Source organism: Dreissena polymorpha, chromosome 15, assembly GCF_020536995.1.
Source record: "Dreissena polymorpha isolate Duluth1 chromosome 15, UMN_Dpol_1.0, whole genome shotgun sequence".
Taxonomy (NCBI): Eukaryota; Metazoa; Mollusca; class Bivalvia; order Myida; family Dreissenidae; genus Dreissena; species Dreissena polymorpha.
In genome coordinates this window covers 3,696,095-3,719,047 of record NC_068369.1, presented here as the reverse complement: position 1 = coordinate 3,719,047, position 22,953 = coordinate 3,696,095, and the positions used below count along the sequence as shown (strand labels likewise).

The following is a 22,953-nucleotide window of genomic DNA, read 5'->3' as shown; positions in this document are numbered from 1 at the left end:
AATGCACTAAGTGACCCCGTGACCTAGTTTTTGACCCGGCATTACCCATATTCGGACTTGACCTAGATATTGTCTAGACACAACTTCTGACCAAGTTTGGTGAAGATCGGATGAAAACTATTTGAATTAGAGAGCGGACACTGCTGTGGACGCCGCCCGCCAAGGGTGAAACTATAATACGTCCTGTTTTTAAAAACGGGCGTATAAAAATATTGCATGTGTTAATCGGTTGCATGTCTCCAATCAGACCTGACTGATATATAATCTATATACTACCTCTGACCAAGTTTGGTGAATTCAACTTGAACTAGAGCTTTGTCACTGAATGTGACTTATACCCCCATACCACTTTGACGCAGGATAAAAAGTTGTTTAAAAGTTTCGGATGAATACAATTTGAATTAGAGTCCGGACAAAGTGGCGCCGTTGAAAATGCACTAATTGACCCTATGACCTAGTTCTTGACCCGACATGACCCATATTCGAACTTGACCTAGATATCAACTAGATGCAACTACTGACCAAGTTTGGTAAAGATCGGATGAATACAATTTGAATAAGAGTCCGGACAAAGTGGCGCTGTTGAAAATGGACTAATTGACCCTATGACCTAGTTTTTTACCTGGCATGACCCATATTCGAACTTGGCCTAGATATCAACTAGATGCAACTACTGACCAAGTTTGGTGAAGATAAGATTTATACAATTTGAATTAGAGTCCGGACAAAGTAAAATGCACTAATTGACCCTTTGACCTAGTTTTTGACCCAGCATGACCCATATTCGGACTTGACCTAGATATCAACTAGATGCAACTACTGACCAAGTTTGGTGAAGATCGGATGAATACAATTTGAATTAGAGTCCGGACAAAGTGGCGCCGTTGAAAATGCACTAATTGACCCTATGACCTAGTTTTTGACCCGGCATGACCCATATTCGAACTTGGCCTATATATCAACTAGATGCAACTGCTGACCAAGTTTGGTGAAGATCGGATGAATACAATTTGAAATAGAGTCCGGACAAAGTGGCCCCTTTGAAAATGCACTTATTGACCCTATGAACTAGTTTTTGACCCGGCATGACCCATATTCGAACTTGGCCTAGATATCAACTAGATGCAACTGCTGACCAAGTTTGGTGAAGATCGGATGAATACAATTTGAATTAGAGTCCGGACAAAGTGATGCCTTCCGCCCGCCGCCCGCCGCCCGCCCGCCGCCCGCCCGCCCGCCAAGGGGTTTCACATAATACGTCCCTTATTTTATACGGGCGTATAAAAATGATAATTATTTTATTTTTGATACATTGAATATAGCTGAATTAAATCTAGTATAATAATGCATGTGAATCAATGCTTTAAAGATCAAATGACAATAAAAAATTGACTTCCAAATAGGGCAACCAGTTTTTAATGAGGGCAAGTAGATGTTCAAAGTAACTTGCCCCTCGGGCAAGTGAGTGTCAATTTCTTACGTTAACCCCTGAAGTTGCTGGGTGGTCAAGTGAGAGAACATTTGCCCAGTATTATGAGAAGCCAATAGAGAACTGTGAAGATTTTCAATCTGCTGTGCTGCAATAGATACACATTATTATAAGGTAATATTAAAAGGTTTTCTTTAAATATTGGCCCATATTTATATCGTAGCTCAAAAAAGTCATGTCCTTCAGTGTTGAAGTCTCATTTGAGCACGGAAGTTGTATGACGTAATAGAATTCCCCCCAACAAACTAGACTTACCTTAAGTTGACGTTTGGTTGGAATTCTGTGTAGTCATATGACAACTGGAGGGATCAAATGCCCTCCCTCACCACCCTTTATTTTATTTGGTGAGAGTTTAAAATTTTCATCTGTATTCATTTGATATGGACATAACTTTTTTGAAATCGTTTTGAAGACTGACAATATATCGATCTGCTCGTGCACATCTCATTTGATCCCTCCAGTTGTCATATGACTACACAGAATTCCAACCAAACGTCAACTTAAGGTAAGTCTAGTTTGTTTGGGGGAATTATATTTGCAACAACAAGCATCGAAGTTTAATTTGTAAACTCCATAAAATATAATTTCATTGGAACATGCAGGCACAAATTGACGAGTATGACAACATCACCATACATTGATACAGTATACTTCAGCCAATATTATTTGATGCAAGTTAAATACAATTTGTCAAATTCGAATAACAAAAGTTTTACTTCATTGCTTTTTCTTCTATATAGATGAATCATTACAATTTCATGGCTATACCTTGGTTGTCAAGTTGACAGTTGGACGAGTACTATCATCTTGAATTTTACTGTCACACTCCCATTATATAAGTATTGATATATAAAAAAGGCTACTGATAAGCCCACATCTATGTTTAATAATACTGGAGAATTTTGTTGCACTTTTTAACTTTAAGTAATAAAGTTAAAGTTTTCTTCTTAAATTTTGTTGCAAAATACCATGATATCTTACAAAACACTACAGGAAAAAATATCTAGCATAAATTTGATCATTATTGTAGCTGTTGAGAGTAAAAAGAACATGGAACTAACGGTACCTTCAACCATGATAGAACAACAGTAACAACTTGGTTATCATTCACAGGGCAAATCTTTGTAGAATGCATCACTAGACTGTTATATTGAGCCTTGTAACCAGGCCTGAAAAGTCTTTTCAGGCAGGGCAATTGCAAATATTGTGAGCGGCAATATCTTTAAGAAGTACAAATGCATTTCCACGCTAAGTAAAGAAACAGGGATTTAGAGAAAAGTACTAAGACAGTCCAATGCAAAGGGATTGACGGCTATTCCAAAGAGAAGAAAGGTCCTGGAAAGAGAAAGAATCAAAAGGGGGGTGATCAACCAGCGCCCTCACACTACTTTGGGGGAAGGGGTCCGCAGCCCTTAGGAGGGGGAATTTTCGCGGCGTTGCCCTTTTGGGGGGATTTTTTTACTTACTCTCTCATTATTACATTTGTACATGTTTGCACTATATTCATTGCATTTTTCATAATTTAGTAGGTTTGCAAAGATTAAATTGAAATAGAATTGAGATATAATAATCATTATACACATCTTTTCTATTTAACAAAAAAAAAAAAAATTTTTTTTTTAGGGGGAATTTTTCCCCCCAAAAGGGGAAACAAATATACTTTTCAGGTGGGGGACTGCCGCCGAATTTCGCCCGCGGCAGATTTAATAGATTGAGGGCCCTGTCAACTTCATGGAGCGAGACAAGTTCTGTGCTGAAAACCCAAATATCAAGGTTTCAAAATCGTTTTTTTGTCGCCTGCGTCCCGACTATATACTTTTGAAAAAGCTGATAACCTAAAATATATGTCTATGCAGCAAACAATAAAATTTCGCTATGAAATTAAAAACATTTGCTCAGTAAGAATTGATATTTCACCCAGGGGTTTTTTTTAGAAAAAGAGGAAGACGCTGGACGCTGGGTAAAAGGGGAAAATCGAGCGCGAAAGAGACATATTTGGGGAAAAAATAAAAAATGTTCATTTCAATGTCTATAACTCACCTACAGACTTCAGGGTGTTTTTTAGAAAAAGAGGCATGTCTCTGACCTTTTTGTTTTTTAACACAATTGAACAAGTATGATATTAAAGTCAAAGTCGCACTGTCCTAAATAAAGTTGCAGGGGAAGATCTAATAATGGGAAATGTTTTCAACTGGGGCCGGGGAACGATGTCCATATTGTGATTTCAATTTCATGATGAATGGGTTGACGATCTAGATCTGCTATAGTATTGGAAGGGAAAGGTACAGCAGCTTCCGATTGTCTACTTTCACTTTCACAACAATCCGACAGTTTTAATCGATGTTGTTTACATGTACCTCCGAATCCTGCTGGGTTTCAACGGTTTTTGATGATTCATTCTTAAAAAATGCGTCAACGCAATTAATATTTTCCGAGTCCGAACATTTTATTTTGTTCGTGTATGAACGCCAATTGTGAGACTTTTTTCTGTTTTAACGTTTATATCTTGGCTTTCACATAACCCGGATGAAAATTCGACTGGTTTCGGGTAATTAATTGAAGAAACACCCTTCTCGCGCAAGACCGGAATCCAGTAAAATAGTCACATGATTAATACGATTAGTTGCCCGGTTTCCATGACGTAATTTAAGAGCTATATATAGAATCACTGGGATTCCCAGATTTGAGTGTTCGTCGGGAGAGAGAGAGCGAGATCGTTGTACATGGTACAAATTGGATAAGTGTCGACTTCCCAAAAGAAAAAAAACATTTCTTTGAGGGTAAAAAATTTTATTTTGGTGAAAAATTATATTTTTGGAGGGGAAATGGTATTTTTAGGGGAAAAATTCTGGTAGGGGAAGACGCCGAATATCGGCGTCACTTTCTTAGTAAAAAAAAACCCTGTCACCAAACCCAGAAACGGTTAGCAAGAAAGTATCTGAACAGGACATGACAGATATGCTAACAAATAAAATACAGGATGACACAGAAGTCGAGTTTGAGGAATGGAAAAGCGTAGAAGTAGAGGGGAAGAACAAAATGAAAATAGTTAAATCCAAGTACACGAAAGAAGAGTATATCAAGCATGCACAACTGCAGTTCCAAGATTTCTTACAGCATGTTTCTAGGGTTAAGACTCAATATACTGCCATAAGAAATCTAAAAGCCCACTTGCCAAGAAATGAAATATTGATCTATATGGATTTTGCAGTAAATTTCACATGCAGCAACGCCGACAAAGTTCAAAGCACTTATTGGAACAGCACAGGAGTTACACTGCACCTGGTAGTTGCTTACTATAGAGAAGAAGAGCTGAAACTGGTGTGACGATGCTTTTGAAGAGGATTGATATAAAAGCATCTATTTCAGTTTATCTACATCACCACAATTGTGTATGTGGGTGCGAAAATTTTGGGTAGGAAAAAAATGGGTACGAAAATTTTGGGTACAGTAATTATGAAAAAAAAAGTTAAGTAAGTAATAAGATTTGGTTACGAAACAAATTTGGGTATGAAAAAATTTGGTATGAAAAAAAAATTTGGTTACCAGCAAAAATTTTGGTACGAAAAAATAATTGGGTATGAAAATTTGGTACAACTAATGTAGGGTACGAAAAAAACATTGTGGGTACAGGGATTTAGTACCCGTTGGGAACTTGATCCTTTCAGCGAAACTGGGAGGCAGGTTATATTCTTGATCAAATATAACAAGAAATATCTTTAAAAAGGTATTTGACGTGTATTTCTGTACCACTTATCTTAAAAAACTGTCTGTTACAGTAAACCGTTTGTGGGTTATAACATGACGTTTCAGCATATAAATTCAAAACTTGACATGCTCTTTAATTACACCATGCTCTTTAATTTCACATGTATATCATACCAAACTTTATATTTAGTTGTTTCCTTTCCTAAGTTAATGATACTATGTGTATGGACGCGATTTCACAATCCCATGTGCATGAACACATACTTTTTCTCTTTCATTATTGTTCTTTTTCTCGAATTCAATTAGCTTAGGCATGTTTGTTCGTTAAGTACGGCAGTAATTTCATGATGATTCCCGATCGAAAGTGGGTATGAGCACATAGTCGTAAGAGCACTTGAATACGTGAGTTCCCGAATGAAAACATGGTAAGGTCAACTAAATCTCCGCGATATGACCTAATATGTGTTTAAAACAGCACACAATATCCAACAAACGAATGAATTGTCAAACATAGTATGTGCACTGATGTGGCTCTGTAATTTATGTTTGAAAAGTTTATAAAATATGCAAAATGAGAAAGCACGCAAAAGAGCGAGTATCACAGATATGATACGGCTATTATGCTGTTTATATAGCATAGTCGCTACAACGTTTACAAATGGCAGGTTCGAAATAATTCGTTTTCTTTACACTCATGATCGTGTTGAAAGTTAATTCAGTGTCCGACAAATCCATTGCCCGGAGCCCGGGGGCTACCAAAAATTTTCATCGGGCTACTGAAATTTTCCAGCTGACGCCCGCCGGGCTACTATAAATCTATAAGAGCGGTAGCCCGGTTTATTGACAGACATACGAAGAATAAACACGATGCCCATGTGTTTGTACACTGTGTATTGCTTATAATCCGATAACAAAGTGCAATCAATTATCTAATCAGTCACCGATCATTTGCGGTAATGTCTTAAACAGTAACAGTGTATTTTTATCATCCAATCAGAATCAAAATTTGTCGTCTGCTAATAATATAATGAGAGCTGGTTGGATAGTTGGCGCACATGATGCAACATCATTTCGCAGTTTGGAATTCTTTGTTAACCACAACAATGAGTAATAGCAACAACGTTTTTAATGTCGTTAAATATCCAAGGACGCCAAACAATAAATAAATCAAAACAATAGCGGATTCTTCAAAACGGCAGGGCCCTCAATCCATTTTAGGGGAAGCGGGTCGCTACCCATAGCAGGGGGAATTTTTCGCGGCGTTTTCCCTTTTTGGGGGATTTTTACTTACTATCTAATTAATACATTTGTACATGTTTGCACTATATTCATTGCTTATTTAATAATTTAGTATGTTTGACAAGATTAAATTTAAATAGAATTGAGATATATAATAATCATGAGACATCTATAAAAAAAAAAAAAAAAAAAAAAATTTTTTTTTTTTTTTTAGGGGGATTTTTTCCCCCAAAAAGGGGAAAAAAAGTATACTTTTCAGGGGGGAATGCGGCCGAATTTCGGCCGTGGATTTGACAGATTGAGGTCCCTGAACGGTAACGAAACCGAAAATGAATATTAATGACAAATTTGGGAACGCGGTTAACACCTGCTAATTAGTTTGCATTGTCAATTAATAAGTAATAATGACTGTTAGTCAATAATCCCATATATGCCCGATTTACATTTTTAAAACCAAATTATGGGTGGGTATTATAGACATTAAGAGTCATAAACACAAATGTTTGAAATTTTCTAAAGTGTCAAATGAATTTCGGCATATGGTTCTATTTAAAGATATGATGAAATAAGCTCCCAATCAAGACCGTTGTATTGGAACATGCGTAAATAACCTGCCACGGTTTGCACGCGTTGTGTACAGCTATTTTAGGTTACAAAATTCTACATTTAAGAAATGAATTTCTTTGTTCTGATAAAAAGCGCGCGAAAATTGGCGTGGGTGTATTTATTTGTAAATAAAAATTTCGTAGCGGGTACAACATTGAGATCATTTAATTTCCATTAAAAGTTTCGTTGTGAATTTCAACTAAAGTACCGGGGTATCTCGCGAATTATTTGGCATTGACATTTTCTCTTAATAAAATATCATGTAAACACGCTGTATCGTTACCATTACGCTGTATCACTTCCTTCATTATTGAAACAATTATTGTATTGTATACTGACAGCACACAAGTGTCGTAACATACGGATGCAATTAGTGCTGCAACAATATACCGGTTTATCGGTCTATATCGCAATACGCAATCCGCATATTGTATTGCGATACAATTTTCATCATACCGGTACGAACATTTTACAAAAATTCATTCACATTTCGCCCAGAAAAGCCATTCGAAATAATGATAACAAGGTAAACAAAACAAAGCAGTGTAAAAAAAAATTTCCATAAAAATAGCATTCTGAAAGTGTATTATACTGAGTAGCATTGTTACATCGGAGCATTTGTTCGATGCTTTTGAACAGATTATCGTTGAATTAATTGCGCACAGCTGTAAATGTTTTGTTCGATTCTGAATTGAGCATTATTAAATTTGTATTCCGAATTTCGGAATTACGCTTCCAAATTTTAATGCTAATGCGACAATAAAAAATTATAGCGTCAAATAAAAAGTGTTTTATCCTTTGTCTCAATAAAAAGCGTGCGAAAATTATACAGACATGTAGAACTTGGCATGGAAAGTATGGGTGTATTTTGTGTTGTATAAAAACGGGAACATCACATCAGGTGAATTACGAGTGTTCAGTGGAAAAAAACGCCCCGGTTGGTCGTTATTTCATCACATCTTTAAATAGTAACTTAATAATAAATGTATTTGATACTTAAGAAAATTTGCGAATGTTTGTGTTTCTTGTTATTCTTGAGCACATTTATAGTAATTATATACCAGAATTTGCTTTAAAACTGGAATATACAGGATTATCGGGTAAATGGCAAGTTATAATTTTGGTACAAGTTAGCAATATATTGCGATATATTGCAATACGGGTTTTTGAACTGACAATATATTGCAATACGGTTTTTGGCGTATTGTTGCAGCACTAGATGCAATACGTAAATTCGGACAGTACTTAAAGTCGGACACAAGTAAATAAATGATTTAATACTCTTGATTTCTTGAAACTCGGTATTTGTTGTTAAAAAGGGCAATTGCATTGATTAACACCATACGAGTCAATCGTATTGATCATCTAAACGCTTTATTTACGTTTACGACTTAACGTGCTGTCCGAATTTAAGTACACATACATGTGCACATACGTGTAATATCTACATGTAGTATTTGATTTTCTTTGGTACATTTACATTTAAGTGCACAGTGCCTGTACTGTAACATAAATTTACGATATTGACTGTGTACATCAGACTACTTGCTGTTTTATGTATATGTATGTATACATATTATGTACTGTATATGTAAATGAAGAAATAAAATAAAGATGAAAACCTGCCTCTTATCATTTTGTAGGAAAATTTTATGGGCTACCAAATATTTTTATTGGTAGCCAAGTGGGCTACCTGAAAAATAAGAAATTTGTCGGACACTGGTTAATTATACACATTTTAATTCGCAATTTATTTACTGAATCACGACAAATGTCAAATACAATACAGAAAATGCATATTTGTTTCATTGATCTATAAACATATAATGGATTGAATATAACTGATTTAAAATTAACGATTTCAAACTATTATTAAATCTTTTCCCAGAATATGCTGTCCTTTTTATAGCTGAGCTTCCTATACCCTTATCAATGATAATCAGCGAGGTATGCCGATTAGAATAATCGAGCTATCTCAATCAGACTGGCTCGGTCTTTTACATAGGTTGCCATTGTGAAGAATTTTTTCATGATATGATAACTTAGACGATGCTTTGCAGCATCGTCAAAAATATGAGGATACAAGTTAATGTTCAGGGCAAGTTGATTTTCTAAGAACATGTACTTGCCCGGCAGGGCAAGTTGGTTTTTAGGTTAATGTTGAGCCCTGAATTGGGATGATATTATTTATCTAGGGAAACTTCTCAAGGTTGATGATGATAAACAGAAGGCGACAGTTTTATTCATGGAGGAAACTCAAGGGAAAGGAGATTTGAAACTGTTTAAGTGGCTGTTAAAAGATGACGTACAAGACGTTGAATTCGAACAGTTTGTACGTGAAATCCAAGAGCCAACTGCTTGCAGCAAAAGCAAAAGGCAGTTTATACTTGAAGATGCCAATTACATGTTTTGTTTGACACCACTTTCAATAGCCAATTGCTCCTAGCAAAAGCAAAAGGCAGTTTAAACTTATTTATGCCGATTGCACGTTTTTTGACACCAGTTTATGTAGTTTGTTTTGGGATAATTGATTGTTTTGACAAAAAGTGTCAAGTACGTGGACTTGATATATTTCTAAGAAGTACGTATATAAACTATACTGAAGAACTCATAAATGGCTGTGTTTATAAAATGTGAACGTTTTAATCATAATGTTTGTTATTTTAAACATTCAGCGATGAAACGACTTAGAATGACTTTGTCAGAATAAGTTATAAATATGTAATTCACATTTTAAGTGTCAAAACATTAAACAAATCGTCTTGAATAATTTAATAAAGTACTTGTTTTTCTCAATTTTTTTCACAGTCATTTGACACGCTTTGTGAGAGCTTTTTTATCGCGCTGTTTGAAAAAAAGATCTATCTTGTTTATTGATACATCTGTGGTTAAGTAGCCCCCGTGCTCCGGATAAACCAATTATCTCGTTCTGATCAGATACTGTGCCAACAAATACTAAATAACAGCATGGTGTCATAAACTCCCCGTGGTATATATATAGATGCCTGGTCATTGAACACCATGTATGGTACCCCAATGTCTTATCATGGTAGAAGTATAACGTAGTCATTTCTAAGACTAATGTAACGCCAAATACTCAAACTAAATACTGTAAAGATATTAGCCAGTTTTAATCATAATAATAAAGTGAATGCTGGACATTCGTCCTAGCCTATTTTTCACTCAGGCGGACATTCGTCCCTATGTTTTTGACAACCTGAACATTTGTGCCTTCCTTATTTTGACAATGCACATCATGGTTCCTACATAATTTTGACAGCCTGGACATTTGTTCCTTCATTATTTGGACAGCCCGGAGATTCGTTCCTGAATAATTGCTATCCCGGTCATTATTATCAAATTTTAACAAAATAATATGGCACTCTGACCATTTTATCTGGTATTTTAATATGTTGTTATTGAAATAGTTAAAAATAATGTTCTCATATTTTGTGTATATTTTATATTGTGTATATTTTATATTGTTGTAAGATTTTATCGTGATCTTGAGAATGACGTTAAAAAATAATCGAATATATCGACTTACACTGAGATCTGTAATTTGCCAAAATGCAGAATTCTGGTCATTAAAACTATGTAGGAGTATATACAGGGGTTTTTTTGGGTTGTGGGGGAAGGGGCCTTTAGCCCTTATGTGGGGGAAATTTTACGTGGGATTTTCCCCTTTGGGGAAAAATTGTGCGCGTGGGAATTTTCGCTGCGTTTCCCTTTTTGGGGGATTTGTTTACTTACTCTCTCATTATTACAATACATTTGTACATGTTTGCACTTTATTCATTGTTTTTTCATAGTTTATTACGTTTGGCAAGATTAAATTGAATTAGAATTGAGATATTATAATCATGTGACACATCTTTCTATTAAAAAAAAAAAAAAAAAAAAAACTTCCAGGGGGAATTTTTGGTTCTGAAAGGGGAAAAAACCAGCCTAGTTTGGTGGGGGAAGACGCCGATATTCGGCGTCTGTTATATAAGGTAAAAAAACCCTGATATATATCCGGTCTGTCATAATAATGTTGGAACGATTGTCCGGGATGTCTAAATAGCGTGGGAATGAATGTCCAGGTAGTTAAAACAACGTATGAACTAATGTCAAAATTAGCGTAGGAATAATTTTCCCTGTGAAAGAATATTCGGATACAAAATTAAGTGATTAATACTAATATATACATTTGAAATATTTATTAGCTTTTATGCTAAACCCAAAACCTATATAAGAGAGATTTATGACATGATGTGGCATATATTTATCGCTCATAATCACATTTAAAGAGAAATCAAGGTGCATGCATTGACAGTTCAGTTTACTCCACGTTCGTTTTTTCTCCTGTATAAAAGAATTCTTCAATATTGTATTTCACTGTAAAAGCACATTAATAAAAATTAAACGAAAAATGACACAACATGTATCATGTGCTTTGCATTTTCTATTGCTTCTTCTTATGATTGAGTCAACACACATTTTACACGTTTGATCGTTCGTGAAAAATAGTACAGACAAACAAACCTAACTTTGAGAATTTAAATTATTTAATAACCTTTTGTATTATCAGGGTTTTCATTAGGAGGCGGCCGGCGGCCGATTTGACCGCCTCAAATGTTATTCAGGCCGGCTCAAATTCTGAAAGAAAATTAAAACAAAACATCGGCAAATTTTCACGATGATGACGAGATATTTAGTATTCGTTAATATACTAACTGTCTGAAACGGAAGTAAACAACCTTAACCGATATATGTTAACTGCTTTCTCATTGGTCGTATCGATATAATTGTCCAATCGCGGAGCGGGTAACGAGACTGTACGACTTTGATTCAAGGTCACAAACTGTGACAAAGTCAACAATTGGACATGTAAAAAAAAAGAAAAATAAACGACTTTTTCGTTTGTGTTTCGAGTAAGAACGATAGTTCGCTGTTGAAGTTATCTTGTTCCAGTTTTTTTAACGTTTATCATTTACCGGCACCTCCGGATAAATGCACTTTCCTGCTACACTTACATTTCGTTTTTTATTCGATTTTCGACAGATTTCGTTGATGTTTGTTTTTTTCCGCGGAGTTTTGATCCTCCGAGCGGTAAGTGGATTTATTTGTTACCACATTTTACAGGAGGGTGAGTCTTTCATTAGGATAAATGAAACTCTCGAGCCCCAAACTCTCCTGATTTTTTCCTGATTAAGGTCGGATTTGGTTGGCTTAAATGCTAAATATATTGAATTGGCACTGCAATGTTAAGCTATGTCCAAATTTGTATTTGAAAAAAATGGCCCAAAGAAGATTCCTCAGCAAAATATTTAAATCCTAAGATTGCATCAGCTGGGGCAACATATGCCCGATTTTTTTCCCAAATAATTGCCTAAGTTAATAAAAAAAACAACAATTATTCTCATGTCAACAGGCACACAATCTTTATATTCTGAATAATCAATTATTTCAGAAAAAGACAGTCATTGTGTACTCTTAACACAGTTTTACTTATAAATGTTCAGGTATTTGCTCATAAAATGCTTCAGTATTATTGTTTTAATTATTGTGATGTTTATCAGACTTTATTTTTCTTAAGGTAATTTACTCCTTTGGTAATAGTATTTGAATTGCTATTCACATACTCTTGGTAAAATGGGATCGTGTTAAGTAGAGGTTAATTATATTGAATGTTATTGTTTGACATGTGATAAAGATGTTTACAGTGTGTACTGTTTCTTCTTATTTGCAATAACTACTTGTGGACTAGTCATTTAAATTGGTTTAGTTATATATTTTGAAATGTCATAGTCATTATTGGAAGTTACAACTTATTAAAATGTTAAAATTTTCAGTGTTTGTTTAATTCAGATTTTCATTAATACTGTAAAGAATACATGTTATGTACTGCACAGAAATTATACATTAAGCTAGGGCCCGGGCCCTTCGCCCCTGACGGGGACATTCCACCTCAGACCCATGCATCTACATGAAAATTTAAAGAAATAGATTTTGATATTTGCTAGCCAAAGTATTTTTTCTGTTTTGAATCTCTTAAAAATACAGGTGTCTTAAAGCTCAGGAGAAGCGATTTCTTTGTTTCAAATAAGTTAAATTGCAGGTGCTTCCGGGGGTCTCTGGCCCCCTGCACCCCTGTCCAGGGTGTGCCCTGAACCCACCGTGGCCCTTTCGGCACCCAGATTTTATTTTCAGGATTTCAAATTTGGGACAATTGACACCCCTGAGAGTTGAAGTTACCTGAGGACTTTACAATTCACATTAACATCCTCTATTTTAAATGAGGAAAATCATGTAAAATATGTGCCCAAAATCGCTCAAAAGCCACGATTTGGCACCTTTATTAAAAAAAATTGGCCTCCTCAAATAACTCAAAAGCCTGCTACAAAGAATCCTAATGAAAACCCTGGTTTATACGACTTTTGTATACCTTTGTTATGTGCAATTACATACATGCCAGAATTTTTCAGGTCCAAATCGGGACTTTCCATAAAAATTGTCAGGACATTTGACCAAAAAGCGGGACACCTAAAACGATCAATCATTTCACCTTTTCTTTAGTCAGTAGTCAGTATATCAGGGTTCGCCAAAACCGTCGGTCCGCCGGTCCTGACCGGCAAATATTTCTCAGGACCGACAAGTGATTTAAGATAATCGGTCCGACTGACCGACACAATCGGATGAAAAATGGTTTCAAAAAGATCACTCAAAGTGTAAAATATGCTTTTGGATAAATAGAAGGTAAATGCTTTTTGTTCAACTTCTGTCAAAATCCTTTTTTCTTACCTTCATTTTGATGTTTTGATGTTTAAAGTTGGATTAGAATTGACTATCACATGCGAGTTCAAAATCAACGGTCTTTGTTAAAAAAAGCAACCGAGTGCGTCCGCCATTTTGTTTGTTCCATTTAATTATTCCACAACAAAAACCGCATGAAAACTTGTTTCAACAGGCATTTGTGAGCATTTCTGTTAAATAGTTTCATTATTATATTCTTATGGGAAGGATATATTTTAATTTACACACCAACAATTTCTGAAATCAAAATTAGATTTTTCACCCGATGTACTATATTTCGGATATTTTATAATTCGGACATAGGGATATTTATGTTTTGATTTGTTGTTGATAGTTTGTAGCAATATGTTTTGTGTTATTTCAGATAACAAGAATGGATGGTGGTAATGGGCCTTTCTATCAAGAAATAGGTGTGAAAGACATTCATTTAATTGAACCTGGATATCAACCTCGGCTAAGAGAAAATATTTTAACAATAGGTGTTGTTTTAGAACTTGTGAAACTGGCTAATAAACTGAAATTGAAGTCATCCAAAGTAGTGTGAATGGGTGTGTGCAATTAAGTCAAACTTGATTGGATGTCACCCTAACTTCTCAAGAACACGGATTTGCAGAGCTGTGCAGGCTAAAAAACAGTTTGACAAAAAGAAGTCTAAAAAGAATACCTTTGGTTTATATGTGGTTTATTATTAATATAATAATTGTTTAATTATATCGACTTTAGACATGTTTTTTATTGTATTTTAATGTGATCAAAACCAATAAACATCTAAAAGGTACTCTCTTTTGTTGTGTTTTGCTGCTATAGTTAAGTCGGGCAGTGGGACTGACAGAAACTGATTCGGACTGACAAAAATTTCAAGTCTGTCAGTCCGAATGACTGACAGATTTTTCAAGTTTTGGCGAACCCTGGTATATTACTTACAAAAACTCTTAATTTCTGCCCAATATTGATGATAAATGTGTGTTCAGATTTTCGTGAACGCATACGTTCTCCATTTTCCAAAAGTAAACACACTCCATGAACTGAAATGTGGGGTGTCCCCATTTGCCTCGATTTGACATCCAATTGGTGCAGGGATATCCCCTTGAACCTATGTAAATCGTGTGACACGATGTGAGCGCATCGAGCACTATTCTTATTCAACCAATCGTAAATTAACTCTAAATTTAGATTGATGCAATATGTACAAACTACTTTCTGAAAATCCGTCGAAAACGAATGGTAATTTGTGAGAAACATCAATGTGTATTGGTCAGCATTCAATTTGTTTGATGTACAAAATCGGTGTTTTGACAGGTTTTATAACTTTGGGTTGTATAATACACAGGATAATATTATTGTTGTACTTGATTGGACCATGAAATACAAACACAGGCGGCGTTAATTACTGTACGATACATCTTTGGATAGCAATTAGCGACTCCTATCATAAAAACCCCATGGTGTGAATGTCTTATAAAATCAATAATTAGCCGATAAATCGCTGACAAGGTGTCATAAACAACACTGGTACACACGAGAAGTAGAATCGGATTGTTAATTGGGGGCAATAAAGGGATTAGCGGTGGTGAGTGTTAGAGAAACAGAGCTTGAATAGCGAATTTTATTGGGAACCTATAGACCTTACATAGTTTTTTACGAATGTCGGGACAAATCGTCTCATATCGGGACGCCGGGACAAAGGGCCCAAAAGCGGGACTGTCCCGCCGTGATCAGGTCTGGCATGCAGTGTTCGAAATTCGCACTAGCCCGAAGGGTTTTGGCCAGTGAAAATCCATTCGGGCTAGTGGGAATTAAAATTTTTATATAGTCGGGCTAGTACGAAATTTTAGTTCTTATATATGTGTATACGAATCTGGGCTATTACTTTAAAATCTGAATTTCGCACACTGGGCATGTATGGCAATTATCAATGTTTATTCTTCAGATCACATTTGCTCTGATGACAATGGGTATCTTGAATTTGAATCAAGATTAAATAAAATGTATATACACGTATACACTAGTTGTACTATATACTATGACTTTGAAATATGACTTGGATGTGAGAATGTTTATTTCATAACCACTCATCTATTTATTGACTAAACAACACATCCATGTATGCATATGTTTGTCGAAATTGTAACCAGTGTCAGTGCTCATGAAAAACCCGAATGAAATTAATAAAATTAAACTGGTTTATAATCATCGATATGCTCCACCAACGATCTATACAGGTTCAGCCTTGTTCTGAAATTTGACACGTCACGTGATATATAAAAATAGAAACAGCGGTAGTATTGTAAAACTGGTCTATTGCATGTTGTTGATAGGAACGAAATAGACTTGTCAAGTACGTTAAGATTTCTTTAAATCTTTTTTTTTCTCGTGTTTTTAACGATTTTTCAAGTTCAGCCATTAGATTTTTATCATTTTTGTATAAAATATGTGAAATGAATTAGGCATGCTTGTAAACATTCTTTTAATTATACGTATGTACGTTTGATGGTCAGGTACGTTAAAAATACAAAGGTTGTTAAAATATTTGATTTGGGCCGAGATATTATTTTTTCCTTGTTAGAAAATATAAATGATGTTTCCGTAAAAATGTATGTTTGAATTTGATTTTTAAACCAACGATGTTTAAATATCATTTATATAATCCTTTAAATGATCAACATGATTTAACAAACACCCCTTTTTAAAACTATTGATGATTTTGTTAAGTAAATTTAGAAAAATGATGACAAAATTTCAAATGATTATCAAAAATGAAATGACAGTCACTCAGGAATCTGTTTAGCACATATTACCGCATATAATTATAAATAATAATTGAATCTGTGCGAGTTTTTTTCAATGTATTGATGTGTTAAAATGAATATAACGTACCTGACATTGGAATATCAGTGTGTCAATGATTATGCAAATATTATGAAAATCGGATATTTCTAGGTGACCCCGTTGTTATTTTATGTACAGTTTGGTGTTCAAGTTGATTTTAATAAAGTTTATAGTTCAATTGCTTTGTTTTAATTTTCCAACATTGTTCTATGTGTTAATGTCCGTTTAACTGGGATTCAATGCATAATTTCTAGCTATGATGTGATGTCATCATTTTTCCATGATATATTACACTTATCACTATATTACACCAAATAACTTTGCTGAAAATCAATCTTTTTTTGGTGCAACAAGTGAACAAGTGCACTTGTGACTTTCTTGTAGAATAAAAAGTGTCGATACTATGAGAAGCTGTGTACAGGCATAATTCTGATTACTACAGAGTACAGTGCATGGGGCTTAGTCTCGCCAGTATTTTGGCAAAACAGTACCGATTTTAATGCAGTTTTTAAATGGTCGCTTTAGCAACCGTCTAAAGTGCTTAGTGTGAAATTCAGGTCGATACGGCCTAGGTATGATTAACCCAATACCCGCTTGCGTATCCGCGCAAAAAAGAGTTGTATAATTTATGCAAGAGGTTTGAGTTCTTCAATTATGTGTATTCACAAATGGAAACATATATTAATATCGTGTTACATTCAATATTTTTTAACGGTGTTTTATAGAAAAGAATCAATAAACAATGATCGTATTGTACGTGTCGCGGAGGAGATTGTTTATGAATGATTAAAACAGTCCACTTTCTGCTGCGTGTGCGTGACGTAGTATTTTCGCTCAGCTCATTCATAAATCTGAGGCTGGCGATAAACAAAGGGGAGTCCATGTGAGAATAACGCAATAGTATAAGGTTACGCTTGTTTATATTCACAGGTCTCAATGAATAATACGTTGACCACAAGTTCAACAATTATTACAGGGATACGATAGACAACATAAAAAAATGTTTCATTATCGCTGAAACTGTTAAAAAACATTTAAATATAACAATAATATTCTCTAAAAAATGTAGTCTTGATGTTTTGAAATAAGGTTTGGAATTTTGTTTTCTAAATAACTTAATTCAAAACAAAAGTTTAATTATAGTGTTTTTTACTTGTTCGTCGCATATTTACCGCATTATAATGTGTGTTATAATAGGCGAACCATACATTAGTAAAATTCAATCTGCCTTCGCACATAGAAGGAATGGGTCAATTAGATGCTGCGTTTCCTTTGCTTACTTCAGTAAGAGGTCAATTATTTACGTAATAGCAATCACAAGGCTCCGGCTTCAAAGGAATTGCGGAGCGTTCTTACATAATAAAAGTCGTAGTCGCATGGTATTTGCGTTTTGCGTCCTATTTGGTCACGTGGTTCTTTTTCGCGGGTGCTTTGGCATTCATGATATGAGGCTATTAATAGATGCGCCTGTCGATAAACAAAGGAAAGTTTACAGGTTATAACAACACAATAGGTTACGCTCTCGCATATAACTCAATGACGTAGTACAGGTCGTAAATTGAGAGATTCGGGAAAAAGTTGACGCTTATTTATATTCTCAATTTATAAAACGTTGAACATAAGTTCAACAATAACTTCAGCGATACAATAGACAAAAAAAAAGTTTCATAATTGCTAAACCCGAATTTAACAAACAATTTATAATAATAATACGAATGCAATAGTAGAAGGTTAGTAGAAGGTTAAGCTTGTTTATATTCACAGTTCTCAATACATAGACAGTTGGATATGAGTTCATCAATTACTACAGGCATACTATAGGCAACCTTGAAAATGCTTTTTAATGGCTAAAACCGAAAACAACTTAATATATTATATTAAATATATTTATAACAATAAATGTCTTTTAAAAATGTAGTCGGCGTATACGCTGACTTAAAAATAAAGTTAGCAATTTACTTTTCTAAATAATTAAATACAATTAAACAAAAGTTAAACTATTGTGTTGTGTTTTTCACTTGTAAGCTGCATATTCACTGCATGAAATGTGTGTTAGCATTGTCAAACCACACATTAGTGTGAGTAAATAAAAAATATACTACAGGAGAGCACTTCATATGTGTCCTCATATGCCTTGTTATGAGTATCTTTCTTCACTATCGAAATATATCGTATGTTTATATTTGATTTAAACGCAGTTTTCTTTCGACACATTTAAATCACACGTCAAAAGCGCCGTCATGCGAAAATGGGTCTTATGCGTTTCGGCAAGCGTTTGTTAAACCCAACATGTGCTTTTGCACAGTCAGGCCATAGGCGATGCTGTTCGCTTTAAAATCACTCAATATGTTATGTTTCTCCTTACCAGAAGGAGGGAGAGCTGAGTGGGCTATTTATATGATGGGCACATATGGAATAAGACCCATTTTCGCATGACGAGGGTCATTACAAATCTCATTGCGAATTGAAAATGCCACATTTAAGAACAATGCTTTTTGATACAAAATTGAATTGAAAATAGCAAACTTGTTAATAATGGCAGCCTATCCACACATTAAGGAATGATTTCCAGACGTGCTGACCAAGTACGGCAAACATTGTGGTATGATAATTAAACGATTTTCTCTTATCATGACACTATACTATTTTGCTAATGATTGTTTTCTCATCTTGGAGGCGAAAGTGAAATTCTGCGAGATGGATTGTAACGCGTAATTGTAACAGGGCCACAATTTGTGTCGTTAGAGCATACATAGTCCGGAATTCCTTACACTGAACAGTGCTACATCCTTTGAATTGAGCACATAGGCAGTGATGTAGCAAAAATTCATAGGTTGTATCTCGAATCAGCTTATTAAATATTCGAAAATATTCATGCGTGTCTGTTGGCGTTATGTAAAAGTCACTAAGATGAAAACTGAAACAGCTAGGCCTAAAAGCGCATGAGTGCTCTATACCTATGTTTATGTTAGCGTTGTTGACACCGTGTGAACTGCTCGGGTAACAAGTAAAGCATAAACAGCAATGTTTATATACTTTTATTCCTCCATATACAAGATAAGAAGATTATTGTATATTTTGAATTTGTATATGGTGTCAAAAATCAAAATTTTTGTATACGGAACTTTCACTTTGAATTTATATTCTTGGTGAGATAGTCATTTGATATTAGAAAAAAATATTCCTTTAATATGATGGTGACTGCAAATTTTCTTTATATTAAGTTATCATTACCATTTTCATCATACTTTCTATGCTTTCAGAACTTCCAAAAAGCATGTTGTTTTTATTTTGTCTTAGTTATTTCTATGAAATAATAAGGATGATAAAAAGTGCACACAAAACTCGACCTGTGCGCTATGACACACACTTTATAAAGTTGAATGGCGTGTGTTCATTTCAAACTTGCGATTGATTTTCAAAAATGAATTGCGTGTTAAATTATGCAATAGTGAACATCTTCAGTGCCTTCAGCGCTTTGATTGTTGTTATGTCCAAGAATACACATTTAACTATAGATTGACCTACATTAAACATGTATGTTTTACATTATTTTCACTTAAAATATTTAGTTGTTTTTATTTAAAGGACCGATACTACGGATACATATGCTAAATGTATTTAGATAAGAACGTTTGTCAAATTCCATTGGCGTTCAATATTTCCGCTGCATAAATAACCACAAGACAACTATGTCAAAAGTGACCTTAAAAACTACTATAAAAATGTCTGTAAACTTACCATAACCTGACAGAAAGCACTTCTGGGTTCCATCACGACTTTTCCCGCCTTAAAGTTAAACACACTGCAAAGGTGATGACCAGTGTTCTCATCAACGCTGAAACGTCTTTATTCAACTCTTCACAATTACCTCGTACAATTGATTTTGTAAAAATAATTAATAAAATAAAAATCTGGATTTACAAATCAATCTAAAATCTTCTGACATTCAAGAATTATGGATTCTCATACGATGCATGTCTACAATCCGCCATTTTTCTAGTTTCTTAAAATGATGATGACGTTGTAGGCACAGTGGAGTGACGTCATAATATTATTTAAAACATTTTGTACGAAAGACTGCTAATAACATAAAATAACTTCTAATTTCAGTGGAAACAGTTTAATTTATTTTACGAGAATAATAACGAAATTCTATTAATGTTATTTTACATATACATGCTATGCATATTCAGGGTCAGGGCAACGGACAAACGCTTGATTTAAACTGATAGAATGAAGGTATTTTTAACCGATATAGGACAAGATGAATGACTTCATGATACTATGCGTTCGTCATATTGATCGTTAAAATTTACACTTATTTATACGTTCTTTTGCAATCTAGCATACTTCCTTCATTTATGATGAACACTTAACCTTTGCATGCGCTCGGGCAATTTTTAATGATAATATTTCAGGAGTCTCATGTTTCCTATATTGTCTTATATCTTTATATTCACTAGAACTGAATTGTAGGTAATTAAGCCTGAAAGTGTCGTCCCTGATTAGCCTGTGCGGACTTCACAGGCTAATCTGGGACGACACTTTACGCACATGCATTAAGCCCAGTTTTCTCAGAACACGACTCATATAATTGAGCCGTTCCACGACAAAACCTGCATTTGTTACATCAGTGATGACGTTGGGAAAATCACACTTCTTATGACGTCGTCACATGCGAGTTCATGCAGTGCATTTACGCGGAGGTTAAATTATATTTGTGATTTTCGGAATGTTTTTTAGTGTTATTTCTGTTCTGTGGATGAACGTACAATATGAAACTGAAAAACACTTAAAACATGATTTTGTTGTCATTAATGCAGGTTTTGTCACGGAACGCCTTAATTTGTTTTATTCTTTTTAAAGGATTATGCACAAAAAATGCGCGAATCTATCTATCTTTGAAACTTTCAAATTACGATTTTAGTAACATTAAATTAATAATGCATTAGAATAAGCAATTGAAGTACTCTTAGTATACTAATAAAAACTATTTTCAGGTTGCATGTTTTAGATCTATGTCATCTCCGAAACGTTCTTGTCATTACCGCAACATTTTATTCGTTTCGGTAATGGCCGTTTCGGAAATGACATTTTTCGAAAAAAAAACATTTCTATAAGCGTCTGGGATTATAATCACGCTATTATCAAACATTGATAGTAAAGAGGTAACTGTCGTTGATAGTAATATACATATAAAACGGCCAAATATGAATTTAAAGGGACATGAGTGGTCGTTCGGTAATGACGTGTAAAAAGCATACGCATGAAAATGTGCAACTTACCATCGATAGACCCGCCATCTTCCACAGCGTCCTGTACAGATACCGCTTTCAAAATGTTCGCGCCAATGAATTCTTGAGTGACGTCATTTTCGCGGGGTTACAACTATACTTACTATTTTAATTATTGTTGTCATCACACATTCGTTTCGGTAATGACAAAAAACTTGATGACAAAAGAAGCTGTTGGATTTTTTTATGTTTTGTGTATTTCATTGGTATGATAACATGCTTAGTTTTTTATTTTAAACTTTCAAGCACATTTTAAAGCCTTACATTTGTTTGAAATATAATGATTCATACTTGTCATTGATAGTATTATGAGCTACCCCAGCCAAGTGACAAGGGGTTTTCCACCACCATTAGGGTTTGAGATAATATTTATAAATAAAACAGTGATATTTTACACCAATTCATACTTGTAGTATTTTTAAGGTATAGTTTCTCTTACAGAATACATGTTTGTTTGAAGGTAAAATATGAAAATTGCGATATTATGTGATTTTATGTGCGGGTGACAGCCTCTGCCCATTTTTTGTAGAATCACCCGGATATACAAAATGTCAATCTAATACAGCGATTTTTCCTCTTTAGTCTTAGATGGGCATATAACTTCATTCACGTAGAATTATGGCACTTACAAGCGGTGAGAGAAGCGCCCTTTGGCACAAGCGGCAACGTGAAGATATCGCAAAACACGAAGAATACAAACAAAAAGAACGAGATCGCTATAGAAAGAAAAAAGAAAAGGGTGTGATAAAAACTGTTGAGAACACGACGGAAAGAGAGCATAGAAAACAAAGAAAGAATTGGAGGCGTAATCAAAGAAATAAACGAACTAAAGATCAATCACTATTAAAAGCTGTACAAAACACATTGAGCCCTCCGAACTCACCAGACGATGCTTTACCAGAAGTGCAACAAGCTAATAATGGAAGAAAAACAATGGGAAGAAAAAAAGTAAGGAAAGATAGAGCAAAGTGTTACAGAGAACTCTTC

At 34.6% G+C, this 22,953-nt stretch overlaps 1 protein-coding gene across 35 annotated transcripts in view; it reads right to left on the bottom strand.

Moving 5' to 3' along the window:
• Positions 1-22,019, bottom strand: part of LOC127860029 (uncharacterized) — a 326,167-nt gene extending 304,148 nt beyond the window's left edge. For 32 of the 35 annotated variants that reach the window (XR_008039573.1, XR_008039574.1, XM_052397751.1 and 29 more), the window contains exons 1-2: positions 21,958-22,019; positions 20,411-20,458 (exon numbers count right to left, since the gene is read on the bottom strand). Coding sequence is in view for 33 of the 35 variants with exons in the window: in XM_052397751.1 (XP_052253711.1) it covers positions 20,411-20,458; positions 21,958-21,975 (66 nt within the window). In the remaining 2 variants the exon portion in view is untranslated. Of the gene's footprint in view, positions 1-20,410; positions 20,517-21,957 lie in introns of all 35 variants that reach the window. The other 3 variants (XM_052397748.1, XM_052397749.1, XM_052397750.1) reach the window with 3 other exon arrangements.
• Positions 22,020-22,953: the final 934 nt, after the last annotated feature.